At 35.1% G+C, this 14610-nt stretch overlaps 1 protein-coding gene across 7 annotated transcripts in view; it reads right to left on the bottom strand.

Annotated features, from left to right (window-relative positions):
- Positions 1-9903: 9903 nt before the first annotated feature.
- The window catches only part of PRKACB (protein kinase cAMP-activated catalytic subunit beta), a 162498-nt gene continuing 157791 nt past the window's right edge, over positions 9904-14610 (bottom strand). For all 7 annotated transcript variants that reach the window (XM_035252004.3, XM_009001575.4, XM_002751009.5 and 4 more), the window contains one exon: positions 9904-13198. In XM_035252004.3, coding sequence (XP_035107895.1) covers positions 13073-13198 — 126 coding nt within the window. In that variant the 3' untranslated portion in view covers positions 9904-13072. The remainder of the gene's footprint in view (positions 13199-14610) is intronic.

Below are 14610 nucleotides of genomic sequence, written 5' to 3'. Positions count from 1 at the left end.
TTGAACAATGAGAATACATGGACACAGGGAGGGGAACATCACACAGTGGTGTCTGTTGGGGGGTTGGGGACTAGGGCAGTGATAGCAGGGGGTGGGGAGGTTAGGGAGGGATAACATTAGGAGAAATACCTAATGTAAGTGAAGTGGGGATGGAGGCAGCAAACCACCATGGCATGTGTATACCTGTGTAACAATCCTGTAAGATCTGCACATGTACCCCAGAACTTAAAGTATAATAAATTTTTTAAAATGCGAAATTCTCACATATTCTACAAGATATGTATTATTATTATTCCCACTTTTTTTTTTGAGACGGAGTTTCACTCTCATTGCCTACACTGGAGTGCAATGGTGCAATCTCGGCTGACCGTAACCTCTACCTCCTGGGTTGAAATGATTGTCCTGTCTCAGCCTCCTGAGTAGCTGGGATTACAGGTGCCCACCACCAGGCCTGACTAATATTTGTATCTTTAGTAGAGATGGGGTTTTACCACATTGGTCAGGCTAGTCCATTTTGCTGATGAGAAGAGTCCATAGAGATTCAGTAACTCCTCCACAGATACACAGTTGGTGTTTGCGTATAATTTGAACACAGTTAGTTTGGCTTCATATTTGCAATTAATCACTATGCTGCTACATATATGTATATCCTTACATATTATGGCAATAATAGTTTTATTTTATAAAAAATTGAACTTTATATAAACTGTATAATATTTAGAACATTTTCTGTAATTAACTGTTTTCCATTCAGTATTATACTTCTGAGGTTTATCTATGTTGATGTTTGTAGGTCTAATTCATTTATTTTCTCAACTATATAGAATTCAATCGTGTAAATTTACCTCTACTTATTTATTCATTTTCATTTTCGTGGCTACTTAGACTGCTTCCAATTTTTCGCTACTACAAATAATTTTGCAAAGAACATTTAAAATACATATCTCCGAATAGACAAATGAGTTTTCCTAGGCTATATTCCTATGATTGAAACCTGTAGTCACAGGACATGTGCTTAGGCAATGTTACTAATACTAGATTTTTGTCAGTATTTCAAATGGTTGACCAATTTACATTTCCAACACAGCATATGAGAGTTTTTTTTTATTGCTCTCTATAGCTATATCATTAGGCTGTTCAGTTTTTTCCATCTGATGTGTACACAATAGAATTTTATTGTCATTTTACCCATTACATTCTTATTGGTTGGGCATATCTGTCCTACTTATCTATTGCTGCCTAGCAAATTACTCCAAAATTTAGCCCCTTAAAACAATCAATTTTTGATGTTTAGAAATTTCATGGATCACAAATTTAAACAGGTAACAACAGAAATGGCTTATCTGCTTCAGGATGCCTGAGGTTCAGCTGGGAGCACTGAACAGCTGAGGGTGACTCAATGGATAGGGCTGGTATCATCTGGAAAAATCTTTACATATGCTGGCTATTGGTTCAGACCTCACATGAAGATACTCATGTGAATACCTATATACGGCTTCTACCTTTGGCCTGGGCTTCCTCACAGCATTGTACTTAGGACAGTTGAACTTCTTCCAGTTTTAGTATATGTGCTGCTAATGCAAGCATGATAGTTGAACTTCTTATATGGTGACTTAGATTTTCAAATTAGAGTATCTCAGTATACAAGGTTGAAGCTGTATTGTTCTTTTGTGACCAGTTTTAGAAGTCACATGCTGTTGCTTCTCCTGCAGTATATGGGTTAGAAGTAAGTCAACAAGGTAAGCACATACATGTTCAAAGGGAGGGAAATAGGAGGAATGTCCTCACTTCTCAGTAGGAGGAATAAATAAAATAAATATTTTTTTTAAATGTCAAAGAATCTGTGAACAAGTTTAGAACTACCATAATGTCCCAGAAGTATTTCATCATTTTCCCTAAAATAACATTCACTTAACAGAGTATATAGTTTGTTCTGAATAACATTTCACATTAATTACATGTTATTGTTAAATGTCTTATTTTATTGTTAAAAAGTCTTCAAAATTTTTATTAAAAGGTAAAAGTGGCAATGAGTATAATGAAATTAATACTTTAACTCAAAATAATTTTTAAACCTAAATATTGAAGCTGATTCTATTAGAAATATTAATTTTGAATTATGTATTAGGAGAAACAAATTTTTGAGTTTCATGATTATTCATAAGTGGTAGAAAAATAAAAGTGGGAGGAGGAGGAAAAACCATAAATCTTTGACAGCAAGATTTTGTAGGATTGGGCAGTCATTTGCTTCTCATCCATGACGCTGTTTAGGATAATTTCTTAACAAGTGGTATGGTATCAGTGAAATTTTACATCTATCATTCTTGTCAACCCATAAATTTTCCCAAAACAGTAGGGAATAATTATTTTATTTACTTAGTTTATTTTAAAATAATTATTTTCTGTACAAAATTGTTGGGTTTTATTTTTAAAGATGAAGAAGAGATTTCAGTAAGCCTCAGCTATTTCCTTGTCTGAGCAGCACATCTTTCTTTGGAGGGCTAACCCTCTCCTAATGCACATAATTCTGATGAGGCTATCAATCGTGTATTTCACCTTGTCCAGCTACAGAAGTAGGCTCTGACCCAGGTTGGACAATCAGAGTCCCTTTTGGGACTTGATACCGTGCAGGAGACTTCCTTCTCCTTTAACTGGGACTAAAACTCTTTTAAAAGTATGAGTAGGCCCAGCTACTCAGGAGGCTGAGGCAGGAGAATTGCCTGAACCCAGGAGGCGGAGGTTGCGGTGAGCCGAGATCACGCCATTGCACTCCAGCCTGGGTAACAAGAGCGAAACTCCGTCTCAAAAAAAAAAAAAAAAAAAAAGTATGAGTGGCTGGTGGTTCATTTTCTGCCCCATGAAGAGTGCTTATTGAGGATGAAGTAAATTCTGAGGAAAGCAGGGCCCAGAGGCAAAGAGAAGCAGAGTTCTGATGATACCTTCTGATCTTTTAGATCTTATTGGACAGAAGTCTACCCTTGGCCTTCCTGGCTATGAGAGTCAGCTGCTGTTCTATTTTTGCAAAAATGATCTTTCATTGTGTAGTCTGCCACTTGCTAGGGAGAGGATGTTGATCCCTATCAATCCAGAAGTACAAAAGCAAGATTCAAAGTCTAACTTCTTAGCAAAAATCAGTACTGGACACTCCAGTATAAGGAAATCTATTAAACCAGTCCCAAATAACTGACAAGTGATATGTATGGAGGGAAAGCAAAATTAGGAAAAACATATCAGTGGCATATGATCTAGAGCAATGTATTGTTACCTTGAAGCTAGTAAAGATGGCTGAGGAGTAGATTCTGAATTGGATTTTAGGACTTGGTGATATATGAAGGAAAAACACTCAGCAGCTTTTTCTTTACCACATGTAAGAAAACTTGTGTTTGGTTAGTGATTATTTTTGGAACCATGGTATAAACAGGAATAAGGTTATCAACAGACAAGTAAATGACAAAGAAGGACATTGCTACTTGGATAAAAGAGGTTTTTTCTAGATATCCAATTAACCACATGATTTCTTCACAGAAAACAGTCTAACTCAGCCATGTACTTCCTGACTTTGACTCACTATTAAAAAATGAGTAAAAACTCTAATAACAAGTTGGTTGTGTTGATTATGTGTTTTTGGCATATCGTGGTGAAGAAATTGGCAGTGAAGATAAGAGGTTTTTTTTTTTCCCCCTCACATGGCAGTGGTCTGGCTGTTAAAAGAAAGGGTTCTCATGAGTTTGAGATATGAAGAATGAGACAAAACATTTCTTCATGGCAATAGTAATGCTACAGAAGCCATTTTAGTGACATCTGGTGGCTTGCACAAAAGCATATTGATGATACAGTATCACATATTCCATCTTGAAATTAAAGGATCAGGGCAGGCGCAGTGGCTCACACCTGTAATCCTAGCACTTAGGGAGGCCGAGGAGGGTGAATCACCTGAGATCAGGAGTTCGAAACCAGCCTGGCCAACATGGTGAAACCCCATCTCTAATAAAAATACAAAAAAATTAGGCACGGTGGTGCGTATCTGTAATCCCAGCTACTCAGGAGGCTGAGACAGGAGAATTGTTTGATCCTGGGAGGAGGAAGTTGCAGTAGATTGTGCCGCTGCACTCCAGCCTAAGAGACAGAGTGAGATTCCATCTCAGGAAAAAACAAAAAAGAATCTAAAGGATCAAGGTTTCTTAAGACTGAACCTTGGTGAAAATAGCTTAACTCTTAAGAGTAGGACTCCTACCGGATTGATTATTTTTTTTTAATGGATACAGAAATCAATGCTCCTTTCTTGGGCACCTTTATTTTATCTTTGATTATTTTAACATTTTAAAGAATGCAAATAATTCAACAAAGTATAAGGGAAAAATTAGGAAACAACCTCAAATCTCATACCATTAATAATATTATTACATTATTTTCTGTGCACACACGGAGACAGAAGGGTAGAGAGATAGAGAGGTACATAACTAGATAGCTTTAATTTTATAAAATTGTATGCTTTTTAATATATTGTTTAATTTTGCCTGTATTACAAATCTAATTCACTAGAACATGAAAAAAAAATAAATGTAATTAAATTTAATACAAGAAAAGAAGTTGAAGTGAAAGTGGAAATGAAAACTGCTTATATATGTTCCTTCCCCACAAAAAAATTACAAAATCATAAAGAAAAAATTAAGAGGTTAGAGTCATTATCTTATTTAACCAACTTCATGTACTAATTTTAGACTCCATTAGTTGACATTCTGCTATAAAAATGTATGGAAGTTAGAAGTTTCTTTCTTTCTCTTACATCCAAGTTTGTTAATTTTATTATTCTAAGTTTGCCAAGGTTTAAAACATTTACATTCAGTTCTATGATTGTAGTCATCATAGCTGCTTATAATTAGAACTACATTAAGACAGATTCAGTGTTTACCACGAGCTTTACATTATGCTTCTCTATTACTAAGTTCTTCATTTGGTTTTCTGTTTTTTTTTCTTTTTGATACTTAAAGGTATCTGCCTTGTGCCTTTAAATTAAATGCAAATTGACTGGGTATAATACTCTTGGCTCATACTTCTTTTCCCTAGAACATTATGGCCATTATATAATCATCTTTTGGCATGGAATATTATTGTGGAGACTTCTGAGGCCAACCTGGTTCCCACTCCACCCCACCCCCAGCCTTGGAACCGGTTGCTTGACTTTTATGCATAATATTTTAGTTGTTAAAACTCAAAACTTTCACCAGAATATGGCTTGCTGTTGAAAGCTGTTATGTCAGTTTCCTGAAAAACAGGTGTTCTTTCAGAATGTAAATTTAGTTCTTCCTTCATTTTGGATATAAACTTTCTGTATGATATATTTGAATAATTTTTCTGTTTTATTTATCAGCTTCTTATACTAATTGTAGATCTTTTTTCTCAACATCCATTACCATCTCTGAATTTTTAAAAATCTCTTCATCTTTTTCTTTTGCATTTGCTGTAATTACCACACTATAATAAAAGCCTTTTCTGTATTTTAGTGTCTGTGGCTTCAGGCACAGGCACCACTTCACACCGTCTATTTCCGTTCTGTGTCTGGTGTGTGGAGATGTTTATCTTGTTCTGAGTGCAATGTATATTATTAAAGATATTTCAAAACATGCTCTATCCTATCAGTGTGTTTGAGGAGGGATAGTGGAAAGAGGGAAGGATGGGTTTATGTTTTTAAATTTTTAACCTGACCAGAATTCTCTTCGAAGTTTTAGAAGTGATTCCGTAGCTAACTTCTTATTTCTAAAGATGTTTATTTGGGGTTTTGTTTCTCTCTCTCTCTCTTTTTTTCTTTCCTTCAGATTTCCCTGAGGCTGTTTCTTCTTTGTGGGACCATTTTCCTTTTTCCTGAAATACAATTTTGGAATTCCTTAATGAGAAGCTATTGGTAGAGGATGTTATCTCTCATTTGGAATGGTCTTCATTTTACCATTGTTGTTTCTTCTCTAACAGTGATGGCTAGGATTATTCAGTACAATGTAGAAAGGAGTGTTGTGGTAATAATGGAAATGCCAATTGGTTGTCCAGTCAGGAAAATAAAAACCATTCTGAGTCTTTCAACTGAGAAAATATATTAATAGAATAATTCTGTTACAAAGGTGATGAATAGAGAGCAAAACAAAATAAAAATAAGTACCGGTCATATTATTCACAAGTTTATAAAGCCAGTACCAACATGGTACTGCTATAAAAATAAGCACATAGACCAATGGAAGAGAATAAAGAACCCAGAAATAAAGCCAAACATTTACACTTAACTGATCTTCGACAAAGCAAACAAAAGTAAAAAGTGAGAGAAAGGACACCCTATTTAACAAATAGTGCTGGAATAATTGGCAAGCCACCTGTAGAAGAATGAAACTGGATCCTCATCTCTCACCTTATATAAAAAAAAAACTCAAGATGGATCAAAGACTTAAATCTAAGACCTGAAACCATAAAGATTCCAGAAGACAACATTGGAAAAACTCTTCTACACATTGGCATAGGCAAAGACTTCATGACCAAGGACCCAAAAGCAAATGCAACAAAACAAGATAAATAGTTGGGACTTAATTAAACTAAAAGTCTTCTGCACAGCAAAAGAAATAATCAGCAGAGTTAACAGGCAACCCACAGAGTGGGAGAAGGTCTTCACAATCTATACATCCCACAAAGGGCTAATATTCAGAATCTACAAAGAACTGAAATCAGCAAGTAAAAAACAAACAATTCCAGCCAGGCATGATGGCTGATGCCTGTAATCCCAGCACTTTGGGAGGTTGAGGTGGGTGGATCACTTGAGGTCAGGAGTTCAAGACCAGGCTGGCCAATATGGTGAAACCCCATCTCTATTAAAAATACAAAAAACTAGCCGGGCATGCTGGCACATGCTTGTAATCCCAGCTACTTGGGAGGCTGAGGCAGAAAAATCAGTTGAACCTAGGAGGCGAAGGTTGCAGTGAGCCAAGATCATACCACCGTACTCCAGCCTGGGAGACAGAGCGAGACTCTATCTCAAAAAAAAAAAAAAAAAATCCCACCAAAAAGTAGGCTAAGGACATGAATAGAAAATTCTCAAAAGAATAAACACAAGTGGCCAACGAGCATATGGAAAAATGCTCAACATTATTAATTATTGGAGAAATGCAAATCAAATCAAAACCACAATGCAATACCACCTTCACTCCTGCAAGAATGGCCATAATCATAAAATAAAAAGGTATATAGATGTTGGCGTGGATGGACAACAAGTAGTGAAAGGGAACACTTTTACATTGTTGGTGGGAATGTAAACTAGTACAACCACTATGAAAAACAGTGTGGAGATTCCTTAAAGAACTGAATGTAAGTCTATCATTTGATCCAGCAATCCCATTCCTGGGTATTTACCCAGAGGAAAACAAGTTGTTATATGAAAAAGATACTTGCACAAGCATGTTTATAGCAGCACAGTTCACAATTCCAAAAATATAGAACCAGCCCAAATGCCCATCAGTCAATGAGTAAAGAAAATATGGTTTCTATATACCATGGAATACTGCTCAGCCATAAAAAGGAATGAATTAATGGCATTTGCAGCAACCTGGATGGGATTGGAGACTATTACTCTAAGTGAAGTAACTCAGAAAACCAAACATCATATGTTCTCATTCATAATCAGGAGCTAAGCTATGAGGAACTAAAGGCATAAAAGTGATACAATAGACTTTGGGGACTCAGGAAAGGGTGGGAGAAGGGTGAGGGATAAAAGACTACACAATGGGTATAGTGTACCCTGCTTGGGTAATGGGTGTACCAAAATCTCAGAAATCACCACTAAAGAACTTATTCATGTAACCAAATGCCAACTGTTCCCCCAACACCTATTGAAATAAAAATAAAATTTAAAAAATAATAAATAAATAAAATAGGGAGATTAGCTTGGATTACTCAGGTGAGCCTAATATAATCACAAGGGTCTTTAAGAGTGAAATAGGGGGGCAGAAGAGAAAGTGAGAGTGATGCAGCATGAGAAGGACTTGGTCTAATGTTGCTGGCTTTGAAGATGGTGGAATGGCAGGTGGCCTCTAGAAGGTGGAAGTTGGAAATGGCTTCTTCCCTGGAGCCTCCAGAAGGAAACACATCTTGCCAACACCCCAATTTTAACCCAGTGTGGCTCACTGTGGCTACTAGACATCCTGAACTGTAAGAAAATAAATTTATGTTGTTTTAAGCTCCTAGGTTTGTGAAGACTTGTTAGAGCAGCAGTAGAAAACTAAATACATTAAGGCCATCATTTGCTGTGAGCATTACTAACCCTTGAATAATTAGGAGAGGATGAACCAGCTGGGGTATTCTATTAACCCTTTATTTGTACTCCCACTTTCCTTTTGGCTATTTCATTGTTAGTATCACCACTAAATGATGGGTAGAGACCATAAACTCAATGGTGTGCTTAATTTTATGTTACATTAGGACTGCTTCTAGAGGAGAGCTATCCTTCCATGGGTAAGTCTGACCATGAGTTAGTAGTGGTTTGAGTTACCCATGCTTTCCCTTACTCTTAGCATCTCAGTGGCTACTGTTTCCTGCTTGTATTCCAAGAAGAACAGAAACAAGATAGCAGGTGCATTGAGGTTTGTGACCACACTGACTTTTTTTTTGGCCTGTGTTAAATACAGTTTTGCCCAAGTATAAAGCATATGAAGAGAAATCAATACAAGCCTTTTACCACAAGAATACTTAGCTCAGCAGGTATATTATTAATAGTTTATTATGGCTACCAAGATGAAGTATCACAGACTGGGCAGCTTAAACAACTGAAATTTATTTTTTCACAATTCTGGAGTATAGAAGTCCCAAATCAAATGTTGGCAGAGTCAGCTTCTTCTGAAGCCTCTGTACTTGTCCTATAGATGGTCATCTTCTCCCTATGTCTTCATGTGGTCCTCCCTTTGTCTGTGTGCTTTTTATGAGAACATCAATCATCTTGGATGAAGTCCCACCCATATAACCTCGTTTTACTTTAATTAACTCTTTAAAGACCTTATCTCCTAAAACAATCATATGGTAAGTTATTAGTGGTTAGAATTTCAGTATGAATTTTGTTCACAGCTCACAATCCAGGCCATAACACCATGCATAAATGCCATTAAATAAGCATATGGAAAATCTTCAAAAAAGTTTAAATGAAAATAAGTACTTAACTTCATATCCAGTATTTGTGCACAAGAGAAAATTTACAGTTAAATAGATTTCAAATGATGATAGTTCTGCAGTGAAGACATACCTAGATTTTTGTAATCAGTTTTATAAGGAAATGAAAAAACTGCAATTTATATTAAGCCCTGATAATGATAAAATGAAGTGAGCACTGGTATAAAAATAGTAAGCTCCATGTTATAAAATGCATAAATATAAATGTTTTGAGAACAATCATACAAAATGGCAAGCCATTAAAATTATCTAAAGAAATGAGTATTTCATGAGGTAAAGGCCAACTATGGAAATACACACTAATTAACTTGGCTAAAATGAAAAGAGGTAATGTGTAGTTCAAAAACACTCCTGAAGAGAAAATTAGAAATTAATAGTTCATTGTTACAGTATAAGGATAACAGCTCTTGAAGTATCAAATCCTTTAAATATGAATATTTAGAACATTGTGTTAGGAGTAATCTGAACCAATATGAGAAATGAGAAGGAAGTAGAAATACTTTTGAGAAACTATGAAATGAATCTAGCAGTTTCTTAGTAAACATCTAGTGTGAGTAAACTGGTGGATATATTCCTTGTCCATTTGCTCTGCTCCCACCACCCAGAAACCAACCCAAATACATAAAAACTAGGAATCTATAAGTATCTCTTGTATCAGCGGAAAATAAATCAGAAGATAAGGGCATCAAGCAGAATTCAAGACTCAATCAATTGTCTTATCCGTTGAAGAGACTTTAATTTTGCAGTTATTGATTAATTAAAAAACACAGTTGTTTTCAGCATTTCCTAGCTACAGTAGGGCATAGGAAATTCCACTCTAAACAAAGAAGTAATTAATGAAATAACAACACACCTTAACATTTTACATGGATAGGTTACAGTTTACAAGGTGCTTTCACATACATTATTTCATTTGATTCTTACAACAAGCAGAAAAAACAGTGGGAAAGGAATTTTTTTTTTCAGGCTTACAATGAGTATTTTCAGGCCAATGGGCAGTCAATACAAGAATATACCAAGAATGAGACAGCAATACCCATAAGCCACAGTATCTTTTTTGGTAGGTTGACAGTTTGATGCAACTGGGTATTCAGCATCAGTGAATGAGAAAGGAATTAGGACAGACCCCAAGGTTCTTATGATATTCAAAGTATTTTAAGAACACTGTCAGAGATAAGAAGAAAGATGCCCTAAAATGTATCACCTTACTGAGACTTGCTTCAAAGCAATATATCCTTTCAAAATACCAGATAAAAAGGCAATCTTGTCAACAACTGTGAAAGTTAGGAGGAATCTTACAAACTGCCTAATCCAATTCTTGCATTTTACAGATAAGAGAACTGAGGCTGAGATCATACTGTTTTCCAGCCTGAAACTCAGATGTCTTGACTTTCAGTCTAGGGCTCCTTCTTCTACAATGCCATCTCTTAATCATTTACTGAGCATAATATAATATCTTCTGTTTTAAATAATGTAATTTGAGGTTAAATACTGATTTATGCTACTTATTTCTTATTCAAGTTTTTAACCTGTTCTTGGCTAAATTGGGGCTCAAATTGGGAATTTTACATACTTTAAAAATATTCTAATTTAGTGTACTTGAGTGGTCAGAAATGAACTCCCTTGACTTATTTGCTCATGACAAGCTTGCTCATGTCCTTTAAATAGAGTGGCCTTAAAATGGAATGGCTGAATAGCCCTCAAAAGCAATATATGTCTAGGGGTCATCTACCTAAGGTAGATTCTATCATTGGGCACTAGTAATTTCATAGAAAAAAATATTTTTTAGAATTCATAGAAATCTTTTTGATTACTGAAAACTAAATTGTAATAATCAAATTGTCATCCCCATGACTTATTAAAATAATTTTACAATAATATACAACAAAGCTACCATAGAATTTGTAGTTTACATATAGAATACATTGGTCAGCATGTTCTTGGGTCTTAATGAAATACAAGAAAATTAAAATATTTTATACAAATGACGTTTTAAATTTATTAACATGATGATATGCTTTTGTTACACAAAACTTGCTAGAGCAGAATATTTTAAATTGCACATTTTAAATATAGATGGACCAGTGAAATCAATATTGGCCTTTACGTGACATTACCATGCAGAAACACTTGATAACCGAAAGACATATAGATTGGTAAAAGAACATCTCAGACAGGATTTTTTTTAAGTCTTCAAAGATTTTACAAGGGTGTGGTACGTATGAGAAGTGATGTGAGTGACCTACCTGCACCGATAATAAAGCAAATAGAATGGTTATATACATTAAGATCAGTTTGATTAAAAACAACTCACTTTATATGCATGTAAATTGATCATAAAAATGAACCTAGTTTAACTCTTCTTGTGTGTAGTTTTAAGGTAGGTCACTGAAACAGAGGTAAAATCAGATGGGGAAAATTAAAAGCAAAGAAAAAGCAAAACAACTGAGTTAAGCCATGGATTCTCAACAAACACTGAAATAAATGTGCAAAAGTGCTTGAAATTTCCACCTGACAGCAATGTTGTTGAGTCAGTTGGCAAAAAAGGTGTAGGAAAAAAACTAACCTCTCAAATACTAAAATTGTATCTGCACGATCGTTTAGACATTCTGTTTATTGAGAGAAAAGAGGTTAGAAATGATGAACTCTCTGAAAATATCATACCTCAAAATGAAAATGCAATTGTGGCAGTTTGATACACTTTGTTCCCTTTCCTCATTGATGAGGCATGGGATGAAAGCAGAAGTTGCAGCAGTGCCCCTACCCTAGGCTCACAACTATAGTACACCAGAATCATTAGCTGGAAACAACTTCTTTCATTTTTAACGGTTACAAAACAAAACAGTTAACCCTCATTTAAAGATAAGTACCTCTATATTGTTGCAATAATCAAGCCTTTTTTTGACTTTGAAAAGTATAAGTATTTATCCAAACCAATGTTCTTTTTAGTTTGCTTATTTTCCTTTAAAAATTTTATGATGAGAACTATAAAAGAAACTTTAAAACTTTCATTAATCAGGTTCTATTAAAATACTGGCTAAAATCCTTAAGGAACAATTAAGGTTTAGAAAACTTAAACTCTTCTCTAATACCTACAAAAATGCTGGTACCAAGTGAGAGAATCTGAGTGATGATCCATGTCATTAGTTTTTCCTGCTGAATGAGACACATTTGTCACACTACAAAGGCTGGTCACTTCATTGCTCAAGGGGAGGAGGACATAAAAGGAGGGAAAGGGAACTAGAACCTCTGATTTGTAGCAATCCAAATTTCTGGGTCTAGCTGTTTGTATTAGTCTGCCAAAATTTATTGCCAGAATAGTGAATTCCAAGAAAGTTAGTCTTAATTTGTATACATTTCCTTGGTGATAAGACAGTCTTCAAAAATTATCAAGAGTTTTGGCAAAACCAAATCTGAGCTACTCAAAGTAAAAATAATTATTAGAAAGTTTATCTTCAAGCCATTGACCAACAACAATATTGGCATGAACTACTAAAAGCAACACTTATCCTTCCCTTCAAATATCACATAGCCATAACACTGCCCATCTGAAACACCAACAAAATAAAATGGAGCACTGTTTAGAGAAAACAATGAAACTGGAAAAGGAAGAAATGGATGTAGGAGAGGAGAAAGACAACCCAAAGAGAAGTAAGAAAGTGGTCTAGTACTGTGTTATGGCACAGACAATGCTTGCTTAGCGGTGCCTTGTTACATAGGTGGATGCAGAGTGCACACACGGGATGATGGCAATAAAGACCTCACTCAGTTGGAATGAAGGAACTGGGTAACTGCTTCAGCAAGGACGGTCTCAGCTCTACCTTATCTCTCAACAGAGTGCAATCACTGAGTGTGAGCTCGGATGTCATCTTGTTCCTCTTTAAAATTCATCAAATTCTCTTCCACATTTTTCTGTTATAGACACACGGATATCTTCTTCTTCATAGTCATCAAAGTTGCTGGTATCTCCAGAGCCTCTAAACTTTGGTATGAATGGAGCTTCAACCTATTATTGAGAGAGAGAAAAAAAAAGTGCTAAAAGAAGCAGCAAGCAGTAGGTTAGCTATTAACCTCAACATTTTCATTCAAGGAAGTATGCAGGTCAATGAAATACTTAAGAAATTTCTGGGATAATTACCAAAATCCTGGCTCCTAAAGTTATAAAACTTTAGTCCTTCCTTTTTCAGTTCCTTGTTTTTAAAAACCTTATCTTTTTCTATCCCTTTTGTAAAAATTCTTTTCTCCTGAAGTTACAGATAAATCTCAGACTTACTTTTAATTTCTTTCCTTTATTAATTCCCCAGTTTATTTTGTTTAAAATATCTGGCCATCAAAACTTTCTGAGAAGTTGGAAAGAAACATATCTCTTTTAGAATGAGAGAACTGTTAAACTTTAAACAGTTTTCTCCTTTGATCCTGAAACTAAAATGTCTTTCCAATACTTCAATTATGGTCTTCTGTAAAGATTAAATGGGGATACTGAATACATTTGAGGAAAAGATTTTAAAAACTTAAACTTAAAAAAAAATTCACAATTTGCACAGCCTTTATAGAATTTACAAACTACTACAGTTGCTTTATTTTGTTCTCAATACAACACTGTGAGGAAGGAAGGACAGGTGTTCTTACTCCCATTTTACAGATTATAAAAGAGTCAACCAAATTCACATGACTAATAAGTGGCTAAAGCAGGTTTCAAATTCATGATTCTCCACAGCTTTTTAACTTATATCCCTTTCAGTAAAACATTTTCTAGTACATATAATAGATGTAGTTATCTACTTATAAGTTATTTAGGTGCATGACTATGCTATTATATAAGATATACCTACAAATAAGGCATTTAAAAAGAATAAGGTAAAAATAAGCAGGAATGAGACTTCTCATATTATCTTTTTGTTTGACAGCTGGCTGCCTTGCATGCCCTGTTTTGGGGACTGCTGTTTTGCATGCTCCAGAAGAATGAGCTAAGCAGATAGCTGCCTACTGTCTAGCCAGCCAGCAATTTAGAATAACAAATCTATTGGGGCAATCATGTGGAGAAAATGATTGTACAGTTTGAATTGTTCAGGCCACTTCTTTGTTCTGACTTTTTTTCCCCTTGATGCATTTGGAGATGCATCAGAGAACAAAGAAGACAATGAAAACTATTCATATTTACTATGATTTTTGCACTGTTGTGCATAGTTATAATAGTTGAGAAGATATTAAAATAAATGGCTAAATTAAAGTACTCTATTATTTCTATTTGTAAATTATCCAGGGAGCCTTACATCTGTTTCACTGATAATCAAGATTCAGCTGTCAATCAATTTGTCCATTACTACAACCTGTATGTTACAATGTGGTGCTTGTTGGTAGGTTAGCTGTTTATTACCTGGGATAAGTCAAGCCCTTTGAAAAGCACATAAACTCTAA

Source organism: Callithrix jacchus, chromosome 7 (assembly GCF_049354715.1).
Source record: "Callithrix jacchus isolate 240 chromosome 7, calJac240_pri, whole genome shotgun sequence".
Classification (NCBI taxonomy): domain Eukaryota; kingdom Metazoa; phylum Chordata; class Mammalia; order Primates; family Cebidae; genus Callithrix; species Callithrix jacchus.
Note: the sequence above shows the minus strand (reverse complement) of the source record. Positions and strands in the feature narration are given on the sequence as shown.